Source organism: Cryptotermes secundus, unplaced genomic scaffold (genome assembly GCF_002891405.2).
Source record: "Cryptotermes secundus unplaced genomic scaffold, Csec_1.0 scaffold184, whole genome shotgun sequence".
Lineage (NCBI taxonomy): Eukaryota > Metazoa > Arthropoda > Insecta > Blattodea > Kalotermitidae > Cryptotermes > Cryptotermes secundus.
The window spans coordinates 48,475-74,400 of record NW_019725839.1 but is presented as its reverse complement, the minus strand read 5'-3'; the positions used below and the strand labels follow the sequence as shown (position 1 = coordinate 74,400).

Sequence of the window (25,926 nt, the reverse complement as noted above, 5' to 3'; positions counted from 1 at the left end):
TTCTTAACTAATAAACAAGAATGGATAGAGAGATAACAGATGGATAGTTGAATACACAAACGTACAAAATGGCTAAAGGAAAATAGAAAGAAGTTTAAAAAAGGAACAAAATTAAGTAATATAGTTGGACAGACAACTAGATAGAAAGTTATGCAGACAGATTTTTTAAACCTAAATCCAGTGTTGAGGAAGAAACACCCTCACGTACCGAGCTGATCTCAGTTGTAGTGCTGAAACCGGGCAGCGTGGTCAGCAAGAGAGGTGCTGCCTCTGTGGTTGACGCGATCGTCCCTGTGGTGCTGTCTGCTCCCTCTGTCGTCACAGACACTTCTGTTGCCACTTCCAACTGAGTGTTACTGTACTTGGACACGTTCGGGATGACATTGCTAGAGTTATGGACCAGAGTTCTGGTTGACCATTGGCTCTCTTCTCCACGCTCCGGATCATTAGCACCATACCGGGCTTGATTGCCAGATGGGAGGGAAGTTTGATCTGCCACCCTGAGGTGTTCAACTGACTGGTGCTGCTGATGATACTGTTCACTGGGCCTGTATTGTTGAACTGGTACCTGATGCTGTGGTATTGAATGGTAATGTTGGTCTAGCTGATGCTGCTGAACCGGCTCCTGATGTCGCTGTATTGCCTGATACTGTTGGTCTAGCTGATGCTGCTGAACTGGCTCCTGATGTCGCTGTATTGCCTGATAATGTTGGTCTAGCTGATACTGCTGAACAGGTACCTGATGTTGCTGTATCGCCTGATACTCTTCATGAGGCTGATAGTGCTGAACAGGTTCGCGATAATGCTCTACTGACTGGTGGTGTTGTTGTTTCTGTTGAGTCTGGAGAACCGGGTCATACTGTGGCTGTACAGAGATCTGGATCCCACGTGCGGTGGGGATTACTTCCGTCGTAAAAACATCGGGGACCTCGTTCAGCCTGTGGTCCGATGGCGTCGTCAGGGTAGAAATGGTAGTTGCTGGTGGACGCGTTGGACGCCGGATTCTGGCTCTCGTCGTCAGCTTAGTCTGAGATTGCTGTGATCGTCTGGAAGGACGTACCGTGTAAACCTGAAATTGTACATGGCCAACTGATTACTTTGCGCTGTTAGACAAGCTGGAAATTTTGAATTCAGAAAGAGTGCCTTTGTATAGCTGTGTAGTGGCCAGATTATTATGAGGGAGAGTCTGTAAACAGACCACAGATGGATACAAAACGTAAAATGTGATATTTGAACATGGACAAAACTTTTGTTTCTCAATATATCCTCCACCAACATTGATACACTTGTCCCGTAGCTTTACCAGTGTGTCGAAACCGCAGCATAGAAGTCTTTTGACTGTTGTCTCGGACACTTCCGCACCTCCATTTCATCATCTATGACTTTCGAACGTCCTTGAGAGAATTTCTTGTCCCAGTTGTGAACCTCTTTACACGACAAACACTTCCCACCATAAACAGGAAACATTTATTTAGGAACATCCTTTTCTACGAGTCCTTTTGCCCACAGAAAACACAATAGAACACTGCTCTTCGGTAGCACACTCCTCAAGCACGGTTGACATTTTGACTATTGAAACCAGCCTCTGAACATATGTATGCGCGTCTACTACCTAGACTCTCATGAAGCTGGATTGTGCTCCTACAGAAAGATACATATAGAAAACATATTTCATCAATCCCGTTGTGACCTATTTACTGATTATCCTTCCTACTTGCCTAAGCTAACTGAATTGTAGTGTTTTTCTTAAGGATATCTGTGTAAAGGTGTACAGTGGTCGGTTGATTATTTTTCTATGCTAAATTAATTATTTATCTTATTGGTATTTCGATGATATGGTACAGAATGATTAGATCACGGTGAATAATGAATTGGAACATATGCGAAAGGAAATGATCGTGGCCTACCACAAGTTACAATCACCGGATTTGCATTGGGAACAGAAGGAAATCACGAATACATTAGACAGAATAGGCATCTCAGCCAAGATTTGAGCCGGGCATCTCCTGAATACTAGTCAGAATCGTTAATGGTTGAACCAGTTTGCTCGGTGTCTTACCTTGTCGTTGAATGGTGTCGTAGTTTCTGAAGGAGGTGTAGTAGTTAGTGCTTGAGTCTTCCTTGCTGAGCCTCTGTTGAGGAAGTTAGTCTGTTTCCTTCCCACAGTGGTAACTTGTAATTCAGGTGTTGCCGTGGCAGTTGTGGTTATTTGGTCCCCAGACTGTTGAACTATTCTTGGTCGCCCACGTACCCTTCCCCGGATCCTTACAAATGACGGTTTCTCTGTCACATCTCCATCCTGTCCCTTTGCACCTCTGTTTGAAGTAACGAGCTGAGGATCTCCCTGCCCTGTGTACTTCCCATCAAGGGTTTGTGATGGCAGCGTTGTTTGATATACAACGCTAACTTCCTTTGTTCGATGCTTGGTGTGTGGTAATGCGGAATGCTGGCGCTGGGTGGTAGACACTGGAAGTTCTTGAAGGAAGATTCCATCTGGTTGGAGAACTTCAATATTTGACAGCGCAGGAGCTGAGGACAGGTGTTTGCTACCTGTCGATGTTACAGGCTGCCTATCGGAGTAATCGGGAACCTTATGAACTGCTGATTGAGAACTAGGGACCTGACTATAGACCGCCTTTTCCCTGATAAGCTGGGTGCTTCTTACGTTTTCACTTGGAACCTGATTGATGACCACATGTCCATTAGGCACCTGACTTTGACTCAATTGTCCACTTGAAATGTGTTGTCTGACTATTTGCGCGTTTTGGATTTGGGTCTCATTCAGTGCTTCAGACTGAATCTGTGAGTGACTACTCTGTCCGCTGTGGAGCTGAGGGTAATCCACTTCATGTATTGGGGCCTCATCATGGGCTGTTTGTCCAATGGAAATTTGTTGTTGAGACTCACTTCTATTTGGGACCTGCCAAAAAGCACCTTGTTCATTAGCAATCTGGCTATGAGATACTTGCTCATTTGGAATTTGGATATAAGTTAATTTTCCACCTGAATTTGATCCGCTGGGTAAATGTGTGTTAAGTACCTGGCTACTTGAAAATTGATTCTGGGGTATTGGTCCACTATGTCTTTGGGATAGTTGACTACTTGGAGGCTGTGTAAAGCCCGGTTGTCCAGTTGGGAACTGAGTATGGGTCACATGACCACTTGGGGACTGCTGTTGATATACTGACGCAAACTGTAGAAAATTTTCAGTTACAGTGTCCGTTCTTGAGTGTTGGGCCACTGTCGTAGGAGTGTACAGGTCACCTTGGTGCAGGTCTCTGTTGTATTGTGGTGACACTGTCGTGGTAGTTGTACTTCTTCCTCTACTGCGAGTTCGAGTCCTGTCTCTGCGCTGGGTCTCAAATTGAGACTTCTGTGGGTGTTGGCGGCTGCTCTCGAACGTATTGATTTGATCTGCGGAGGCTGGCACATCAGGGGTTTCTGATGTGGTTCTCGTGACAGGACGGCGTCCTCTTGAGTATGGTGATCGAGTGCGCGGGGCTGGAGTTGTTGTGGAAGAGCTCGAAGGCCGATATCTTCCCCGGCTTCGTCCCCTAGAAGGTGTTTCACGCGTTGGGGCTGCCGTTGTGGTAGTTGTAAGAATCAAATCTGTTAGAACCTCTGACTCCAGAGTCGGGTATTGGGATTGGACCGTTTCGGGTGAAACTGTATACTGTGTATCACGTGATGGTATATCCTGCGGAGTAGAATATGTTGGTTGTTTTTCTGTAACAGCTGTTTTTGTAATTTGATATTGTGACTGAATGGATGGGACTTTCTCCTGGGTAACAGTCTGTTTAGACGTCTTCTGTTGATTTGCTGTGTCTAATGAAGGGTATTGGAATCTGTGTTGTGACACTTTGTAAATGTTTTCATCCCCACTTTCTGGACGTAACAAAATGTCTTGTGCCGTATGATAATTTTCTGATTTTGCTGGTGCTGATACTTGCAGGACTGTATATTGTGGCTCACGGTGTGGACTCTGTTCCTTAGGAATATCATATTTTGTGTTTACTGGAGCAGCGGTTTCTAAAACTGGGTAATCTTGTGACATATGTATCGATGGTTTTCTTTGAGCACTTTTTTCTAGTTCTGAATGTTGAGGTTGGCGAAGTGCAACGTCCACTGGCGTTTCATATTGTGATGGTCTTGTTGATGATTCTAGAACTGGATATTGTGTTTCTCTTTGTGGACTGATGTCTTGTGCTGTCGTATATTTTGGAAGCCCTGAATATGGTTCCAAATTCAGTGGTCGTCGCGATGGTATTTCTGCCCGTGTGGTGGTGTATTTTGGTTGAACATAAGTGTCTGTTACTGTATATTTTGCTTGTTGTGTAGGAATATTTCCCTCAGGAATTGTATACGTTGGCTGTTCTGTTATAACCACTGACTCTAAATGTGGATATTGCACTTCCTTTGGAGGGACGTTATACGCTGCTTGTTTCTCCGGAACTGTTGCATCTGATGTGACATACTGTGACTGCTGCGTTGAACTTTCCTCCTGTGAGTTATAGTATTCTGGGGTCAGTGTCCTGAGCAGGCTTTCTTGAGGGCTCAAAGGGCTTGTCTTATATGCGTGTACCTGTGATTTTGTATATTCTTCTTTTGAGAGTGTGTCCTCAGGATATTGTGGCTGACGAGGTGGATTTCGAATTGCTGTTTGTGGCTTGTGTGTTGAAATTTCTGCTTGTATGAGGCCATGGTGCGACTGTTTTGATTGTTCTTCGAATTCCGGATATGGAGGCTGACGTGTTCTTGTCTTCTCTAAGTACTGTGGTTGAACTGTTGTTACAGTTACTGGTTGATATTGTGTTGATGGTTGTTGGAATCGATGTCTCGTTTGTTTATTGGGTAACCTGGCAGATGTGGTTGTGACCTCTGTATCCTGGTATGGTTGTCGGGACTGCTTTTTCCTTGTGTATCGCTCCGTTGAAGTTTCCAGTCCTACGTGTTGAGCCTCCTGTTTCTGAGGCACGAGCAAGACATGGCGTTGGTCCTGAAGAGAGTTTACCAGTGAAGCTAACTCCGGGTTTATTGGTGGTAGCTGAGGGGGTAGACTATAGTGCTTTCTGGTATGGATTTTTTCATGTAGTACATTCTCTGTGACATTGCTCACAACCACAGAACCTACATGTGGAGCTGGAAATGGGATTTTAGAATATCCAGGTGGAGGCGTGAAGCTCAGTGGTGCCACAAAGAATGGGGGCTTGTTCACTTTCCTCTCGACGCGGTTGGACTCGAGTGCAGATAAGTAGGGAAGCTCAAACTTGGCGTAACCTTCGGGAGTGTGCAAGTCAGAAGGCCCAACAAACACCTGTGGTGAATCGGGCCCTACTGTATCTAGCACTGATATTGTCTTAGCATCCTTTAACACTTTAACCACATCTGATATCTTGATGTTATGACCTTTTGGGCCCATGTATACGGACAATGGTGGCTGGTAGGGCTCGAGTGTGGTGCTAGGATGTTCGGTTGTAGAGCTTGACTTCAGGTGTTCCTGTGTCAGTTGCTGCTGTTGTTGCAACAGGGCCGCCGCCTGCAACAGGATGACTTGTTACTCTTTGGGACTGAAATGTGTTCTTTTTAACTGCCAGTGGGAAATCAGGTCATGTGTGAGAAATTTTAAATCAAACTAGTGAAGTGTTACATGTGTACCTCAGACCTTTAACTGTAAATTCATCCAAGTGTCTATTGCAAATTTTAATTTTGAATTTTGAGTTAGCTCAAATTCTCATGCCTAAAACATTCAAAATATCGATAACTCCAAGTCTCCTTCAAGCTCAGCTTGACATTTTTATGCACATATAATTTGCCTGCCAGACGAATTTCTTTATAGCTTTGCAGGTAACACTTTGGAGCCTTCTCTCTAATTATACGACATGTTGGTTTTTTCTTGAGTAAAGACATGCAGCACTTTTGTACAGATGAAACAGCCCGTCTAAAGAGGACGACATTTTGGTTAGAAAATATGGTCTTTATTAATGACAACTTGGCATAGAAATACTACCCAGCATAAGAAACTTCGCAAATTACATCTATCCCTTTGGTTTATACACTTCAAATACCCAGTGACATTTATAGCGATATAACATATAAGTTAATTTCTTTCAAGTATTCAAATTCATTATAATACAGTATATTAGTATTATAAACCTGTGCCTAAAAAGCAAAAGACTGTATAATGTATTGCGGTTCGGTTTTTACCTGCTGTTGCTGACGCAGAGTTTCAACAGGCACATACAAGAGCTGTACCTCTTCCTGGGGTGCAGGCCCAACTGTGGTTGAGGTTGGTGGCCTCCTGGTCCGCTGTGGCACTTTCTCATGTCTGTGATTCAAATGTGGAGCCGCCAGCTGTTGGGCTGCTGACGGCTGCTCTTTGCTCACTTGAGTCGCTGGTATCTGTTGGTAACTAGGCTGAGGAGACACTACTTGTTGACCTGCAGATGTCTGTTGGTGATTTGGCAGGGGAGACAGTAACTGCTGGGCTGCAGACGTTTGTTGGTGAATCGATTGAGGAAATGTTAGTTGTTGAGTTGATGATTGCAGAGGATTACTGAGTTGAGGAGACACTAGCTGTTTTGATGCTGATATCTGTTGGTGACTTAACTGAGGAGGTGTCAGCTGTTGAATTATAGACGGCTGTTGGTGACTCAGTTGAGGAGACACTAGCTGTTGGCCTGCTGACCCTGTCTGTGCGAGATAATGTTGCTGGTTGAAGAACTGTTCAGGCTTGTGTGTGAAGGTCGGTAACAGTCCCGGTGCATTGAAATGGTTCTGTATCTCGCGCTGTTGTGCGCTCAAAGTCTGTTGTATGTATGCAGACTGAGCAGATAGTTGATAGGCAGGAGGTGGCTGGAGCAGGGGTTCTGCTTGTCTGGCCACCACCTTGGATTTGGCCTCTTTCAGACATGAGGGGCAGGCCGAGGCCACTGGCACCTGTAAGAAAAACGTCAGTTGAAGCAACATTGCTGTTATTGTCTGTTTGTCGTTATTTCATTACAACGGGAATAAAATCCAATACTAATCTCAGTAAGTTATGGTAGAATCCGAAGATGACAACATTAAATGACAGCGTTTGAGTCGATGTTAATCCGTTGAATTTTGCCAAAATAAGTTACCTCCACATTATTATTATTATTTGTTATGATCATTATCATCATCATTTCAAGGTGTCTGTCAAGGGTTGTGATGTTCAAGAGTGGGTTGTCTGAAAAAGTAGGAGTGGAGTTGACTAATCTGTAATTTATAAAGACATTTGAAATTAGGATACAAAGGAGGACCGGTCTCTTCCTATATGTTCTGAGTGTCTAATGCTTAGCACCGGATGTGTCTTTATGTATGAGCAGACTGCAGGTCATTAGCCACACACCCAGTCCTCGGATGCTGTGGATAATCTTCTGTTATCTGTTGCGAGAGGTTTACTCCATTGGCTTGCAGTACACGATATGACGACGAGGAGGAGGACGTAGCATGACACCAGCGTCGCCATCGCTGGCCTATCCCAACTGAAATGAAAGGAGACAGTGTTAGAATTCGTACATCCAAGTGAATGTGCTTCACTGTGACTATTATGTCCGCTACCAGCCCAACCGTCCACATTCACCCTCGGCAACTCGAGGTCATACTGAACGAATTTTCATTAATTTTGATACTGGCGAGTCAGTGGTACAGTAGACTTATATTCTTGAGAAGTATTTAATTGTTCAAAACATTTCTTGCTTTCATGCAACCCGAATATTAATCAAAATTATCAAACGAAGTCACTAACTACATCAATTTGCTGATAGGTCTGTCAAGAGGGCTCCTTTAAGGATTTCCTTACCAAAATGTTGTATGCATGTATTGTCTCCCATTCGTTCTGAATGCCCAGTCCGTTTTATTCCTCCTGATTTAATTTCGCTAACAATTTTAGTTAAAGAGAAAGGTTGTGGAAAGGTAAAATTGTTCGTCTACTTAATTAAACTTCCCTCTCCCCATGAACACGCCTGAGGAACAGCTGCATCTTTCGTAGGTTCAGACATTTTCCTCGACACGTTGAAACATCTTCTTGCCTAAGTACTGGCCTAAATGCCATTTTGGCTCGTGCTGAACGAAGGAACAGGAGAGTCCTGTACCCCGTAATGCGATGACGATTGAACGAAGTGCAATAACCTTAGAAGTTGTTTTGACTTTCTGTGTGGGCGTACGTAGCAGGTCGAGGTATTTTTAAAACTGCAGACTTATATAAACTTGGGCCGCAGAAAGAAGTCTCATTTTGCGACCCCCTCCCCTCCCTCACATCTTCCCGTAGCTTGCTTTCTTATTTTCCCTGTAGCTGTTTAGCGGTTCTGTTGCACGAATATTGATATTAATGACCACGTGATCAACTCTGGGTTGGTTTGCCATGAGCCGGAAGGGGATGGAGGGGAATACATTCTTAGTCAGAGAGGGGGAAGCCTCAACCGCGGTCATCCTCCCCCACCGTCCATGGGACTTCTTTCTGTTACCTCACTATAGGCTGTGTTTGAAGTTGCTACAAAATTCGGAATACTTCAGTTTTGTGATGACGAAACATTGTTACATCATAGAAAATGATACATGATTTGCAAATCGTGCAGCAAAGACGAGTTAATTAGACGGCTGAATTTTAGTCACTTGTGCGTACAGACAGACACGACAAGTACATATGAATTTCTGTGGAACAGGCGCACTGCGTTAGTTCGGTGACGTGTAATTACTTCTAATGATACTAATTAATGTTTTAATAATGCACTTCCTTGGGTGCATTATTTTCAAAGCCGTTTAAATTGAATTCTTTTCCATGAGCTGGAGAAGGTTCTTCACACCTGACCTAGTTCTATTCAAACGAAGTGGGCTGTGAGGAACGTAATCTAAGAAGGCCTTGGGAGTAACAAATGGAAAACAACTGGGAACTGTTTGGTTCCGTTACAGCAATTGCTGCGAAGTCCGTCTCCTGTGTCTCTGCGTTTGTGATCCCTATAAACACGGGATCTTGTTGTCCATGCAGCGGTTCTAGTGGGGCTCAGTGTATTTTGTAAGGCGAGCAGTTGGCTGAAACGTAAAAACATTGGAAAGGGGAAGTAATAGGCAGAAATCGTGTGGTCTTCATCTAACTGGCTGAGGTTACATTCTGGTTATTATTGATTGGGATTTTGTGAACACGGTCTTATAAGTTTAGGTAAAAGGTAATAACTGGCCGTGGAGGCCCGTAGGGTTATGAGACGTCGAGGTTGCCAATCGGCTCACAGATGGCGGTGAGGTTGGCAGCCTTACGCGCCGGCCCCCCTTTAACCCCAGGAAGATTCCTGATACTCATTTCTGTTAGAGACTGAGTCGACCCCTCGGGGCATAATGCCGCTGGAAGGATTAGGTCAATTGAGAAATCCGATGACCTGATCGGGAATCGAACCCACGACCTTCCGGCTTGTAGCATAGTGCCTCAACCAACTACGCTACCGCGTAGAATTTCAGGTACGTTAAACAGCTAAGCAACGACCACTGTTTCAATGGAAACCATTGATCACGAAGGCCTTAAATTCCGACTCGAGCACCGAGACGCTATGAAGGAAATTCCTCCTTGTGCCACAACAGTGAAAGCAGGATATTCTGCAGGAATGCGATTGTACGAGCGGCGCACAGCGCAACTTTCAGGTCATTCAAGAGAGCAACGAAACTCAGGAAAATGAATGTTATGGAGAGTAAGGCGAAGTCTGCATCGTCTTGTTTCGTGTGGCGACATTGAGTTAGCTTTCGTCTCAATGGAATGAAGTCAACAGCTGAACGGGCAACTAAACTGGGACTTCGTGTTGCTCACAGAGCAAATACATGAATTGTAAACAATTGCTTCATTCTGAATTAGAAAAGAAATGTTTCTTTCAGTTGTTACTATTGTTTCAAATAACAACGGATTTATCATTTGCATATAATGATTACAAGAATGTGAAACGCCCTCTGATTTCCGTTCGAGATGTCAGCAGCATTTTGAATTGCCAACATCACAGAACATAAATTCCTGTGAGAAAAGTGACTATCACCAGAGGAGTTTGTTTTCAATGTAGACATTTACGCATTCGCTACCTACCACCCCTCCCACCTGGATGACAGGGCTGGGACAACGAGAACACAAGTTCTCCGGCAGTAGGGAAGAGGACAAAGTTAATTTGAAAAGAAGGGATTTTTTTTTGCCAGCGTAATTATTTTTATGGATGTTTCTTATGAAGTGTAGCGTTTGTTGGCTTTTTATGAAAATGGCCGCAACCGGAAGGAAGAAATGAATACATTCCTGCATTATGCAAAGTATCTAGAAACAAACAAACTCTCCATCGCGTTGCTGCAATTCAATGCGCCGCCAAATACGGCACGAAGAAAAGTTTTCGAATATCTGACGGAAGGGAATCAGCTGTTTACACGTTAGTTATACGTTACAACTTGTTATGAGCTTCTGCGCGTTTTAAATAAAACAAAACAACTGTCGATATTGTCAGCATTCAGTCAGCATAGTCAGGTTCTCTGGAGGCAGTCAGAGGGAGCAAGATCTGAGATTCTCACAGCGGTCACTATGAAGATTACTGTGCCACAAGCCGTAAGGTCGCGGGTTCGATTCACAATGAGGTCATTGAATTTTTCAATTGAACTAATCCTTCCAGTCGCACTATGGCCCTGGGGTCGACTCAGCCTCTAACAGAAGCGAGTACCAGGATTGTTCCTGGGGTTAAAGGGCGGCCGACGTGTAAGTCTGACAACCTCACCGCCATCTGTGAGCCGAATGTCTAGGAAATGTGGGAGCCTCTCAACCCTATGGGACTCCACGGTCTGTTACAGGGATAGCTTTACAGGTATCGAAATTCCTGAAAGTTCCACCTGTGATGCTGATTGAAACGTTATGGATAGCATTTCTTGCTGACCAGTTTCTGTAAATGTAGCAGTGCAACCCGAGGCGTACACACGCAAGCGACGAACCGTGCGTCACGTTGCGTGAGCTGGCCAACGCTTCACGGTAATTAGGGCCGGCCGGGTGACCGTAGATGTGGCGCGGGGAAGCAGCATTACGGGCGAAACCGGTGGGTTACTCTGTACCTGTCTTCTAGTGATCTAGTGATCTAGTGCTCTCACTGGGATACGATGAGTTGGGCACGAAGTGCGAATGATGGCGAAAATGAAACACAGACAGAAGGATACACATAGAAATTAGGCACATCTTCTGAGACGTGGCTCCGTTTAGTCTGGTGTAAGTATACTGAAGTTTCGAAGGAACGTACCCCCTCCATCTTCAAAAGACTTACGCGTTTTCTATAGCGACTATACGACCGATAGTTTTATATCAGGAGTACTATCTATTTGTATGTGACACCGTATAGTCTGGCAGAAATTTACTGAATTTTGAAGGAACGCACTGTCCCCGCCTTCAGGAGCGAAGAGCTCGCCGATCAAAACAAGGCTTAAGCGTCAAGCGAAGTAAATGTCAGTGACTGCTACCAGACAACACTGTGTCACATCCCAAAGCTAATGAATAGGTAAAGCTATCCCTGTAACAGGCCGTAGAAGCCCATAGGGTTACGAGACGTCGAGGTCACCACATTTTCTAGACAATAGGTTCACAGATGGCGGTGAGGTTGTCAGGCTTACACGCCGGCCGCCCTTTAACCCCAGGAAGATTCCTGGTACTCATTTCTGTTAGTGGCTGAGTCGACCCCAGGGCCATAGTGCGGCTGGAAGGATTAGGTCTATTAAAAAATGCAATGACTTGATCGGGAATCGAACCCACGACCTTCCGGCTTGTAGCGAAGTGCCTCAACTAAGTACGCTACCGCGTGCCTCGATTTTCGTTCACTGTGATCGCGTTTTCATGCAGACCGGTTCAGGAGCAGGGGCGAATTGTATTGAATTCAGCAGCACGCCGTGGCTCTCACAGTAAATTGGATTTTCGCCAGAATAACACGATCTTACGTCACAGTCTTAAAGCGTGACACACAGCTCAGCTCTGTGATTCCACCAAGTCTGGTAAATTGATTCACAATCGAAATCGATTCGTCTTGAGAAATCGATATTTAAGCGTATGTACATGGACGTTACTGCGAAAACCTGGAGATAATCACCACAAAACATTGCCATTGGATTTCATCCATTTCACATCTTTACTTTTTGCTTACTGAAGATGCATTTGTTGTTTTCATCCGAAGCATGTTCGTTTTATTGCTGTATGGTGTGTTCTAGACGTCCAGTCCATCTCATTTAAATCACTAGATCCCGCTTTAATTGGTCTGTCAAGGTGGCCGCGCTAAGGTATGAACTGTCTTCACTCGCTCGAACACTGCGGTCGTGGGTTCCAATCCCACTCGAGGCATGGATGTTTGTCACCATAGTCGGTCTCACGGGATCTCCCGAATACGAAGTTGCATTTCTGCTCGCTCGACCGCGACGTTTCATGAGCGCTCTGGAAGTGAAGACGATAATAACAGGAGACTGGGTGAAGTGGCGATGAAAAAGGAACGAGTTTCTGATATGGAAAGAAACTCCGTGCGCTTTCTTTGGGACGTACGGACGGACGTGTTTAAGTCTCGTTAAACAATTAGAATGGAGCAACTTTTCTTTTGTAGAAAGCTGTGAAGACAATTCTGCTCTCAAAAAAGGTGACAAACTACACGATACTTTCTGTGCTTGCTTGCTTGCTTCATGTTGGTTTCTTTCTTGGTTTACTCTCGGACCTGAAGGTAGAGGCGCTATGTTCTTCCGAAACGTCGGTTGACTTTTACAGCCCTGCATGACGTTATATCCCAGAAGATATGTGATCCTTTGACATTATCGCCTTGTGGGATGTGACGCCATGTTATTTGGTAAGTAGGCACCTACGTTTCGGAGGAACCTGCTGCCTCCAGCTTCAGGTTTCAGAACAGCGTGTTTATGAGGGAGATAGCGTGTTTCGAAGGGGTTGATGTGACCTCGTGGAAAGGGACCCGCTTCGCTGCCGAAAGCGACCTGTTCCAACGCTTTTTTCCAGAGTAGGTCATGGAAACAGCTGTTGCGCGCATTCCAAAGCCCCCTATGACTGCAGGTCCGTAGTGGCTGAGCGGGAGAGAAACCAGCGCTGTCTCACGGGAGAAAGTTCACTGGGTAAGAAAAACTGGTCTACTTCCAGAACTGGTTTCCTGCGACCTTCCGAATCGGATGTGTGGACTGCGCGGAAATGACGTATGGGGCCATGAAATCGAGAAGTTGCTGAAGGAACTTTCCATCCACATGTCGCGGTCTTCATGTGGTGGGTGTCGTGTTAAACAAGAAGTTCTGGGAAGAAGTAATCGCCTACTTTCCTTTGATAAGACACGGACTATTATTCTATTGTTTCGTGTGTATTCGTTGCGGGGGTAGCTTCATTTACCGAACCGTTGCCTAGCAAAGATCGGGGGATATACAGACAGACTTATGAAGTACGCCGTTGAGATGGGTTCGGGTGCCGTGATACAGGTACCAAGTTTCGTAAAGATTGGTTCATCCATCCAAAAGTGGTGGGTGGGGATACACACAGACAGCATGGTGATCTCATATGCCTACTTTTATATTTTAAAATAAGGAAAATATTCTAAAAACGAATCTTGCATTATGTTTCCATGGCAACGTTTTCATGTTCAGTTGGCGAAAGCTACCAATAAAAGTAAAGCTATCCCTGTAACAGGCTGTGCAGCCCCGTAGGGTTGTGAGACGTCGAGGCTCCCACATTTTCTAGACAACTGGCTCACAGATGGCGGTAAGGTTGTCAGCCTTACGCGCCGGCCACCCTTTATCCCCTGGAAGATTCCTGGTACTCATTGCTGTTAGAGGCTGAGTCAACCCCCGGGCCATAATGCGGCTGGAAGGATTAGGTGAATTGAAAAAATCCAATGACCTCATCGGGACTTGAACCCGCGACCTTCCGGCTTGTAGCATAGTGCCTCAACCAACGACGCAATCGCGTACCCCGAAACCTACCAATAATTACTGTAATTGTAATTATAATTGTTGCGAGATGGCAGGTGAATGTAAAACAGTGGCTTCAAACGGGATATCTCGGGCGTGGGAGGAGGAAGTTTGGATTGAACTGGAGACAGGCAGGAAATTGATTTGTAAGTGGATGTGTTATGTAGATTAACTTGAGGCTGCTTCACGCCGTCACTGCACCCAAATGTGGCTGTCTGCTCTAAACTTCCGCGCTCTACAACATTCCGAAGGCTGGGCAAAAACAACGAAATCGCAGTTTTTGTTTGTCCGTGATTGCATCTGACACTCGCATAATGGCTTAATTATGTCGCCAGTTTTTACCAGAGAAGAAAAACGATTCGGCGCATGGCTTCAAACACACAAGTCACACCGGTAATTATGTATCCCGCACGCGCTTAACTTTCAATGACATAATTTCTTCCACACAGTGTACTTGTACGGCTCACAAGAGAAGGCGGTTATTTGCCATAAGCTGCATCAGGGCACCGCGTGGTTGGCACTCCTGCTTAGTATTCAGGATGTTACGGGTTCGAACCTCTACCTGGGCACCGGCTCTCTTCCCTTATCACTTTGATGGATATTCTGAGTCCCTTCAGGAAAGTGTCGAGGTAGTACCGTTTCCTTCCTCGTCCCTCACTGTTCATCTGTCATTCGGTGTTAAATTGCCTCATTCTGACAGTCGTTCAATGTATCAGTAATCAATACATGAATAAATCCTGCACCTTAATAAAATCATATAGGATTCGAGATAGCTCAGTTGGTATAGTGACGGCTTACGGAATGAACTGCCGGGGCTTCGATTCCCGGCAGAAGCAAAAGACTTTTCTCCATAGTGTCCAGACCGACTCTGAAGCCCATACAGTTTCCTATCCAGTGGGTACCGGGGCTTGAAACTGACCAATCACTTGCCTTTAGTGCCGAGATCAAGAATGGTGGACGTATGCCTCCGTTCCCCTATACGTCTTCATGGCATATGCTTTATTCATTACGCAGAGATAACTTTACCATTACCTTTAACTCTCCTTACTGAAGAGAAGAGCTCCAGCCAGCCGCGGCTCGCGCACCACTGTTGAAGCAAGAATCAGAAAGACTTTGCCAGAACATCCGGTTGCACTACGTCACGTCTTTATATATACCCAAGGACACAGTTCTCCTGGGCAAGGGACAGTGAAATCCTGTAAAATCCTAAAGTAATGATCCCGGAGACTGTCCTGTGTCTCCGGGACAGTTGCGGACAGCTGGAAAGCACAGATGTCCTACTGTGTCCCCGCGGTATGTTGGCAACACTGTGACGCGGAACCATTGTTGTCTTAGTTCATTGTCAGGAGTAACTTTAAGAGACAGAAACTGTGGGAGTTCTAATGCAGAGAAGTTGAAAGACACAGAAGCAGATGGAGAGGCAAGTTCTGAAACTTGGCTGGCTTGTAGTGTCCAGTCCTTGAGCTGGCAGGGAAGACCAATCTTGACCCAGTAAATCTACGGATTTATAATGCCAATCAGTAGTCATTTCTATCTAACTTCATGGAGCTGAGCCCTTCTTGAGAAGCCGCCACATGTGCAGCTGCTCAAGACCTTCCCAACATTTTATGTAACCTGAAATTTCATTACCGTGTTCGCGAGAACCCTTCACCGGTCCCTATCCTGAGCCAGATCAATCTAATCCATACCACCCCATCTTGTCTAAGATCTATTTTAATATCATCCACCCACCGTCTCATTCCTTCTGGCTTCCCCACCAATATCCTATATGCATTGCTCTTCTCCCCCATTCGCGCTACATGCCCTGCCCATCTCATCCTCCTTGACTTGATCGTTCTAATTATACTTGGCGAAGTGTACAAGTTATGAAGCTGCTCATTGTGTCATTTCTGTCAGCAAAATGAAATTGTGCCCGAAGACGTGTTGCATAATGTCTCCGTCCTTCAGCTGCTAATTGTCACGGCTGTATGAGCGTTCTCATTGCGCTTCGCTGGGTGCGATAACCGGACCTTCAGCAACGTGAATGTACGTTTCGGTGAGCACAAATCGTGCCACCTGCGGTCACAAGCTGCGCGCGCTGGCCTGCTTTCGTTACCCGGCAAGACTGTTGTTCCCCTCACTCTGTCCAGGTGTCTGTACGCTTTCCAGCGCTGTGCTCTATGACGACAATTGCATTTCTCTGCAGCAATTCTGTATTTCAGCATCCTGCTGCAGATCTGTGCATCCACAGTCCGTCAACAATGCAACAACTGCTTATTCGCCATTTAACGTTTAACACAATATGTTTCGGCCATGGATGGCCATCTTCAGGTGTCTTATTGCATCCAGCTGTTACACTGCTCTGATGTGCGTTGAACCAAACTTCAAAATAATATAAAACAATTAATTAAAATACATTAAAATGTTCTATTACAATTTTTCGTAAAGTCCTATTCCACCTCCTAAGGGGCGTCGCCCACTTGCGTAGAGCTATGTTGTTATTCCAGAAGGTTTGTTTTTCTGTCCATTAGCCCGTTGATTTGCTACGTCATCTGTAATACGAGTATGCCCCCATTTTTTTTATTGCTAGTGGGGTGGGACTAAGTCCCTTGTACTGCTGCCACTTCTGGCCTATTGTACCAGCCCCAGATGATAGGTGAGGGTGATTGTGGAGAAGTTGGTAGAATGAAGATTGGCAAGGGAAACCGAAGTACTCGGAGAAAACCTGCCCCAGCGCCACTTTGTCCCCCACAAATCCCACTTGACCAGACCCGGGATCGAACCCAGGCCGCCACGGTGTGAAGCCAGCGACTAACCGCTTGAGCTCTGGCGCGCCCTTAATATGTCCCTTGCTTGTGTGTTGTTCCCTGTAGCAGCGTGTGTTGTTGTCTTCACTAGTAACTAGGTAAATCCCAGATTGTACTACCAGTTCTCTTTCAGAGATGGCAGCATTGCTGTGATTCTATCGAGTTATCGTCCCCGATCACGGACTTGCCGATTAACTCAAATTGCTATGATAGTACTTCTTAAATTCCTGATATGTATCCTACGAACATGGCGGAAAAGCGAACTTTTAAAAAAGAGGGTGGGGGTGGGGGGCTCGCTATCGCATGGAATTTTGTGTGTTAAGAGGTGCTGGAGAATACACAACATCCGTTAAGATCAATGTTCTGCTCGGTATAAAGCAGCAACAATGCAAGCAGCGGTTGCTTGAAGAAATGGAAGAGCATGAAATTTTGAATGTGGCACGAACACAGATCATAATCACACCGTACATATCGTGACAGCTTCCGTTTCGTGTCAAGAAAACGACAAGCACGGCTGAGGTGCGAATAATTCAGGCTATCTCTGCAAATTATGCGTTCACTGATCGTTGCATAAGCAGACCGAGCCAAGAAGCGGTCTGTCGGCATGCAAAACGGATCTATCTGACACAGTTGTATTGCGATTCGATATCAGTATACGACGTTTCGAAGCAAGCGACGTATTCAGGCGTGTTTCGGGCGACATTTATGTAATTTCTTTTAATCCAAAGAAGAGGGAGGGAGGAAGGGGGAGAGACATGGCGGTAGAGGAAAGACAAAAAAAAAAAAGGAACTGGAAACGAACGAGAGGCAAGTCAAGGAAGGAAGTAAAGACATGGAAGTTTGCGTACCAAATGGACAGAACTTCCTGTGAATTTTCAACGGGAATTACACTAGTTTGATTAATTAGACTGTAAGAGCCGCTAGACTTGATGCAGTGTTTCCAGAACTTCCCTATTCCAGTTTTTAAATGAAATGCTAATGTCACTGTATGAGCCTTTGTTTGTATTGGATCGGCCACTGCGCAATGGCCGCCCACTCGACAACTCAGCCTCCCTGATCACGTGCAGAAAGTTTCTTGGCTGTCATCTGAAGGTCACTCAAGGATATAGAACAGAAACTGGCTCAAACTAAGAAAACAATCCCCCAGTTTGTTTGTGAGAAGAAGAATGTCCTTTGTCCAGACGTGGAAGAGAAGGTGAGCAAAATACGGCCCGCGACTTTGTTTCGCATTAGCAATAGCCAACTCATTGCTCGTTGCCAGTTCCGGTTCTGTAATCGTTAACAACAAGCAAATGAAAACAAGTTAGGAACTTTACGTGTTAGCTCTCTTGTGTGCAGTTGTCTCGCCGGGGGGAGTATGTGAGACATAAAATATGCGTTCTTAACATGTCTCCGTAACTTTACTTGGAAATATTTTTCTCCCCGACAAAACATTTAGCGAGTTACGCTCGAGAGGCGCGCAGAACCCCGCCGGTCTTCATGTGAAATGAAGAAAGCAGTCTTCTGGGATTTGGCACCGTGTATATGTGGTGTTAACCGACGTCTCTTCGCTTGCGGATTTCTTATATTTTTTCTTCTACCCTGAAGATGGAGGCGATACGTTCCTCCGAAACGTCGGTTAACACCACATATACACGGTGCCAAATCCCAGAAGACTGCTTTCTTCATAGTCACCGCCGTGAAAGCCTCAGATCTTACTTCATGTGAAATGTTCGTAATTGTCCAATTTTAACCAAATTTGGAATGTTTCGACAAATTTTAGCGAAATTCTCATACAATATTTCATAAAAATCAGTTCAGCGACTCTCGTGATGCTACATGCGGACGGACAGATATGGTTAATATTGTGACTTGACGCCTGAACGCCGGAAGTGTGCAGTCACAGAAGAACTGCAGAGACGTTCATTGCTAGACAACGATCCGATAAACACATTCCCGCTAAGCGCGTGGCAACAATAGGGCGTCCATTTCTGGGCAGTGTATCGGTAAACACGCCTGTCAACAGTAGAAGATATCCATTCTTGGCAATAATGTGTTTTCTGTGTGGTCGGTGCTGATGGGTTATAAAGGACAACGAAGGTAGTTTACAGTCAGTCGAGTTGCGAGCACCAGCCGGTAGAAGAGCTGACTCGAGGAACTGAGGCATCAGAATTACTGAGTGCAGGTTAGTTGAGACTTGAAGGTCAGTCTCTGAAGAGAATGTGCTGTAGTGCAGTGATATGTGGAGTGTGACTGTTTAGTTGCTGTGTTAAACCCGTTGCCAGGAAACGGCTAATGGAAAGATTGTAAAGGAATAGCCATTGTTGAGAGCTGACAGCAGACTGAGAAGATCTGGTGTGGAGCGGTGTGAAAGCAAGTGAGAGTGTTAAACTTGTTTGTAGTTTCTACTAATAAGCGGTCAATAAATCTATTCACCAATCCGGAACCCGTCTATAGTCACTAAAACACGTGGCAATACGATAAACACATTTTTCTGCAACTTTCCTTTGGGTAGAAATGAGGACGTTGCCATAAATACAAGCGTCATGGCTCCAAGTATACACGTATTTACGTTTTTAATTTTTCCCTGCCCACGGCTGGGTGTGAGGTAGACAAGTGGGCCGTCACAGGGGCCTTCAGTTCCTGCCTTAACACCCTGAGGACACCAGTAACAGTTCGGGGTATCGAATGCTAATTAATTGTTAAGAACGTTGCTTGTTGTGTTTAGGCAAACCGTTCGGCAATCGCTGGTCCCGTGACCTTAGCCTGTCCACAGACTTAAGTAACGTTATGATGCAGCCTGTATACAGAGCGAAAGGGACTGTAGAACAGCGATATAATTAGCTTTCATGTCCCTGTACTTCGTCTAAACAGCTCCACTTGAATATTACTATTTTTTCGCTTTATTGCCGCTGAGACTAGACAGTGTTCGTTGGAAGTTAAACGGAAAATGTTACATGCGTGTTCGTACTTTGATTCCCTTCTCTATGCTCCCCGTTATTTCTTTCCCTTCCCGTTTACGTGTCATTCCTCTCCCTCCTCTTTCCCCCCTCTCCTTTGCGTTAAAACAGTTGAGGCAAACAAATATTGTTCAAAACATGTCTCCATGCTCAACTCATTTCGATTCATCGAGTATTTTTGTATGACAATGGCGTTAGATCACGTTTGCTTTTCGTTGCCATGGTAACGACGTGACCGTGACGTAATGACAAGCACTGTTCTGCTTAGGGTACACACATAAACAGTCTGACCGATCGAGGTAAGCATGAGAAGTCGGGGGGTGCAACACGTGTGGCGCCTGCGCAGAAACACCAACTCTTCCTCTCGCCGAAGAGGAGACCCCATTTCCAGACACATAAAAGAGGTCTTGGAACGAACAAAAATTTGGTCACGAGTCCCTGCGGGACCCGAAACCATGAGTGACCGTGCTGACGAAGGCCAGCAGCAAATCACTGCTCTGCGCTGTACTGCACAGACTTCAGAAATTAGTTATCACCATTAAGTACGGAGTTCCAAAATCAATAAACTTGTAATTGTTGGGTCTCTGAAGGGAGGTAAAACGTAGCTGTTCAGCTGCTGAAGGAATTCCGTGTCTTCTTTTATGTAAAGCTTATGTTCATTACCGTGTTCACAAGAGCCCACCACTGACCCCTGTCCTGAGTCAGATGAATTCAGTCAACATTCTCACATTTTATTTATTTAATTTTCATTTTAATATTATCATATACACCTACGTCTTCCAAGCACGCGCTTATCGCGTACTTGTGAATTTCAAATCTTCGATTGATTGTCTCTGTTGACTCTAACATACGCTTCTTTGCTTGTAGTTAATTTGAAGTAAACTTCTAAAAGCGTATGCTTCAGTATAACTATTTGTACTGTACTGTGTGCGAAGCATTTTCGAGAGTGCATCAAGTAGTGACGTAGATTGTTACGTCATCATTGGAAAGTTAGATCCTATTTCCGACACACGATGGGAACGACAGTCCCCATGCCGGAGATCCCCTTCAACACACAGGGCTGCCAGCTCAGGGTGCGACGTGCACTTTCAGACAACCAGTAGTGCAGACACTGAGACACGTATCTGTGACAGATGACGGGGGCTGTCCGCCATGTTTGTTGTGTTGCCGTCACGGTCTACTTGCCTCATCGCGAGGGCGGCCTGAAAGTCCTGTCATATTCTGATTAATATCTCGCGCGCTCTCCTCTCATTAGCCTTGTTTCCAGGAACCCCTCCCTTCGCTGCCAGCTTCCGAGGCATGTAATTGTGGCCCCATCTTGTCCTCCTCCTCCTCTCTCCTCTTTTAGCATCGTTACCGTTTTGTGCGGTTCGATAGAACCCAAAATCTTCCCTTTTTTGGGCATGCTTGCCGACTCTGACACCTTCCAATACGCCTACATGGCTAAACCGTCTTGTTCCGGGTCTCGACAAATTTCTACTTTCGTCAAATATTAATTATAATGTCCTTCTTGGTATGCTTGTGTTATTGTATTACTTTCTCTTTTTGTATGTTCTCTGTCGGAAGCATAATTGCGAAGTTCTCTCTCCGTACACGCATTTCATTCCCAAGAGTTTTGAACGGTTTGCGATTAAATTTCGCATAGTCGGGTCTACTCTGAAAGTTCATGAGATAGTTTCATTCTCCTATCCAGTGGGTAATGGGAGTTATTTCCCCTGGAGTAAAGCTTCCGGGGCGTGAAGCTGACCACTCGCGTCCATCCTCATGATGTGCTGCTTAATTAAGCCGAGGGACAACTTAACGTTTTGCATCTGTGCTTCTTCGTTCGTGAAATTTGTCGGTGGGCCGTATTTCCTTCTTGCTGTCAAGCGCGGCAGTGACTATGCACGCCCCCCCTTGAAGCGTGACAATGCTGAGCGCATGGCAGACGGCCCGCGTGACGCCCGAGTGTTGACTCCGTCCGTCGTCCTGTCTGCGCTCACCAGAGATGAATGGCTGCTTCTGCTAGTATCCTGGCTGTGTGCTCACTTACATGCTTATTTATGCGCTTGCTCATTGGTCTGTATATAAATTATTGTAACGCCCGTTGAAAATTCAACGAGAAGTCTCATCGTCTCTTATATCAGCTTCTCCTGCTTTCCGGCGTATTTCTCCCCAGTCCTACATGTTATCGAGTAATACGTCGAGGCCGACATTTAACGGCATCTCCCATCACGCAGAAATAGTCAGTCTTAAGCCGTGTCCTTTGTACACATGTTACACTGCACACAACCACATCAAAATATTATCAGTACTCACATAATAGACACGGTACACTGAAACAAAAGACTACTCGCTTATTTGTGATGTACTACATAATTCATGTTCATGCAACAGGTTTAACCCTCGAAGTTCATTGCTGTGGAAACCCGAAAATGATAAGCCTGACGCCTACGAAACGCATACAGAGTGTCTCAGGAGGAAAGGTCAATATTCTGGGAAGGTCACAGTATCGGTCATTCTAAGCAGAAATGTGTACATGTGCATGTGCCCTATTCCGAACGGTTTCCGAGATACAGCTATTTCACTGTACAGTTCCAAACTGTTGGTAAGACAGAGATATTACGTACTGTTTCTAATACCGGTATTTATTGTTCAAGTGACAAAGTTGGTACAGTTTACACAGTACAATAATACAGTTCCGAAAATTCCACCGTCAGCAACAATGGACTTCGCAACTCGTGTATAGTGTAGTGTACTGTGCAGTGAGATAGCTCTATGGCGGAAACCGTTCGGAATAGGGCACATACACACTATTTTACTTAGAATGACCGATACTATAACTTCCCAGAATATTGACCTTTCCTCCTAGGACACCCTGTATGTAGAAGGACTTGCTTATTTGTATGTTTTTTGTTTAGTATTTAACGACGCCTCGGTTGTCAGAATGATTAATGAATAATGGTTTACAAAGGACGTGGGGGGGAGCAATCGTAACTGAATTTGAATCAATGTTCTGAAGTTTTCCTGCAGGGACTTGAGGACAACTACAAAAGGCCTCAGTCACGGCAGCGGATCTCTGGGCCGAGGTTTGAGCTCGGGACCTCCCGAATATTAAGGAGGAGTTCTGCATTCCGTCCCCAAGATATGGCACGTTCATGTTGATGCGGTGCCAGTGGGTGCCAATTGTCCTTGGTCACGCCTGAGCGAACGGTTCGGCCCTACGGCTCCGGGTTGTGTCACTCGGGAGCCGGGCGGAGAGACCCGTGTCTCGACACTCGGCACTTAGCGCTTTGAGAAAAACATTGCCGCGCTTGTTTTTGCGCCAAGAGATTGCGAGCTAATTTAATTTAGTGTCCTGTCGCTCCCAATTTAGTGACGACTTCACATAAGGCTCAAATCCAACTTTTCCGATTTTCCCCAAAACGGCTCAGTCTACATGAAATTGAAAATTGATACATTGCTGGAAGTTCAGATCACGGTAAGTTCTGCAAGTTGCATTTGGAACGTTATTCTGAGCAATGGATATTTAACGAGATCTAAGGGGAAAATTATTGAACATGTAATGAAAATCACTTTTGATCAAAACATACATGGGCCTGAATCCTTGTATTAAAAAGATGTGAAACTTAAATATCACGATATATCATATATTACGGGATAAAGGCAAAAAGGTAAAGCTATCCCTGTAACAGGCCGTGGAAGCCCATAGGCTTGTGAGACGTCGAGGGTCCCGCATTATCTAGACAATCGGCTCACAGATGGCGGTAAGGTCAGCCCTACGCTCCGGCCGCCCTTTACTCCCAGGAAGATTCCTGGTTATACGACAGGATACGACAGGATACAACAATAAAATATAAACAGCGAAAGTTACTTAAGTAAACAAGTTCAGTCTATTTCAGAGAGATACTAATTTACCGAACTGACCGACCAGTAGGAGTCGAAATCGCTCAGTCTGGCTACGGTGGATGGCCGGGGTTCGATATTCAATGAGAGCAAGATTTTTCAATTCTCTACAGCGTCCAGACCGGCTCTGGGGCCCACGCAGCCCCCTCTCCGATATGTGGTGGGGGAAATTTCTCTAGGGGTAAAGCGGCCGGGATATGGAGCTGACCACCCACCTCCATCTAGTGCCGAGATCAAGAACTGTGGAGCTATGCCTCCACTCTTCCTTATATCTTCGTGGCATAATAGGTAATTAATTAAGCACAGGGACAAATTTACTTTTCACCTTTACCTAACTAACAAACTTACTCATTCGCTCTGTGCATGAAGCAGAGTGCTTCTTGAGAAATTAATGTTCGCTCAGCCAGCCAAGAAATTCCCCCACCCATATCCCAAGCGGATTTAAGTAAGTGAGATGAAGAGGAAATACATTTGAAAGCGAACAAGCAGACGGGCAACTACACGCCCTGCTTTAGCATTAAGCAACTCCAAATTGGTTGGGGCTCTTGGTGAGGCTCTTACAGCGAAGAGCGACTGTTTCCCTCTTAGTTAATCCGTTCGTTTGTCTGTATAGCGGAGATGAAATATGTTGTAATCTGATAGATGCTTCCATCTTCAGGGTAGAAGACTTCTGAAAGTGTCGGTAACGACACGGCGACACAGCGTCATAGTCACCGCCGAGAGACGCTCGAATTTCGCGAGGCGCCGTGTGTTTTGTGTGGGGTGCAAACTGAACCGTCACGCTTCAGTACGTTTATGTGGAGGAACTTCGGGCTTCGGGGGGTCATTTTCCTTAGGGCGGAGGAGCCGCGTGGCTCGCGATGTGGCTCGGAAGTTGTGAAAGTTCTCAGCTTGGCATCGCCACTTTCTCCGCTCCGGTCAGTTTTCCACAGTTCTCCCCTAATTACGGTACTACGCCTTGAAACAGGCCACGACCCATTCCAGGTTCACCCTAGGGATTATAAAGCCTCTGCAGTTCACACAGCATCGGTAAATGTTTCAGGGTGGAAGGTCCACCTTGCGAACTGACAGCCTCTGATGCGTTCGGTCTTAAGAACCGGGAAGTTCATTGCCGTGATCACAACAGCCGGCCACTGAACCCCATTTTGAGCCACGTGGAGTTAGCGCTGCGCTTAAAGTCCTGGCCTTGCTCGGGCGGAAGAATGTAGTGCTGTTGTCAAATATTCATTTGAACATCAGACAGGGCCATGTGCCGTCAGCATGGCAGTAGTGGAAGTAAGGCTTACAAATGACAACATGTAACAGTCGGACAATGCTGTTTCGAGGCGTACGGCGCTGAGCTGTAAGTCACCCAGTCTGTATAAGTTTACATTTCGCTCAAACATCGTGGTCGCATACGCCTCAAGGCAGACCAGATATGTAAACACGTCGCTAGGCAACGACCGCGAAGCAAGCAAATATAACAGCCATTGCTAAGTAACGGCTCTGCAAACAAGCATGTTCCCACGGCAACGAGAGAACACAACAATAATGGAAGAGACTTTTCTGCGCGGTCCGTGCTGACTGTTTCAGTCGTTGTGAGCTGTTGCTGTTAGAAGGTGGTACCTGAGGCCGGGAACAATTCGGGAACCTAGAGTAAAGGGAACGTCTGCCCTTCTTGGAAGCCGTTACCGAGCAACGACACTGAAGACGTGACTGCGGACACTAGTGTGTATGTGAAGTGTAGTCACGCGCTGTAACAAAGTGTGCAGTAAAGCGCGTCTGTAGTCACTCCGTACATGTGACTATATATATATATATACATATGCAGAAACAGCGAGAGAGACGGACAGACATAAAGTGAAAGGCAGTGAAGGCGTTCCGCCATGAAGGCTGACGGGGGACTGGAGGTACAACTGTGCGCATTAACTTCTGCACTAGATGGGGGTGAGTGGTCAGCTTCACACCCCGTCCGATTTTCCTCCGGGGATAGAATCCCCGGTACCCAGTGGACAGGAGACTGAACGGGGCCAGACACGGCATGGACGCTGTGGAGAAGAGAAATTCTCTTGTAGGATTTGAGATTCTCTCAGCGGTGTTTATGAAGAGTCTCTGCTTGTCACCTTCTCTCAAGACGGTACTTCGCTCGGCTTATTCGACCCTGAAGATGGAGGCGATATATTTCTGCGAAACGTCAATTGAGTTTGAACGGACTACACGGCGTTATGTTCCAGAAATCTCTTGTTCCTGTCAGGAATCGACCACCGATTTCCAGGTTGTCCAGCCTATAACTTGGTCACTATAGTGAGGGAGTTAACCCGGCATACACTAGTATAGTGACCTGTGAGTCGGCAGTAGCTCAGTCACTGTAGTGATTGGGCTACAGA

At 45.6% G+C, this 25,926-nt stretch overlaps 1 protein-coding gene across 2 annotated transcripts in view; it reads right to left on the bottom strand.

The window, feature by feature from the left end:
• Positions 1-25,926, bottom strand: part of LOC111863555 (mucin-5AC) — a 34,460-nt gene that overhangs the window by 2,637 nt on the left and 5,897 nt on the right. Inside the window, exons 1-5 of one of the 2 annotated variants that reach the window (XM_023849977.2) lie at positions 7,823-8,255; positions 7,370-7,505; positions 6,205-6,936; positions 2,060-5,536; positions 209-1,069 (exon numbers count right to left, since the gene is read on the bottom strand). In XM_023849977.2, the coding sequence (XP_023705745.1) occupies positions 209-1,069; positions 2,060-5,536; positions 6,205-6,936; positions 7,370-7,505; positions 7,823-7,839 (5,223 nt within the window). In that variant the 5' untranslated portion in view covers positions 7,840-8,255. Of the gene's footprint in view, positions 1-208; positions 1,070-2,059; positions 5,537-6,204; positions 6,937-7,369; positions 7,506-7,822; positions 8,256-25,926 lie in introns of those variants that run through there. The other variant, XM_023849978.2, reaches the window with a different exon arrangement.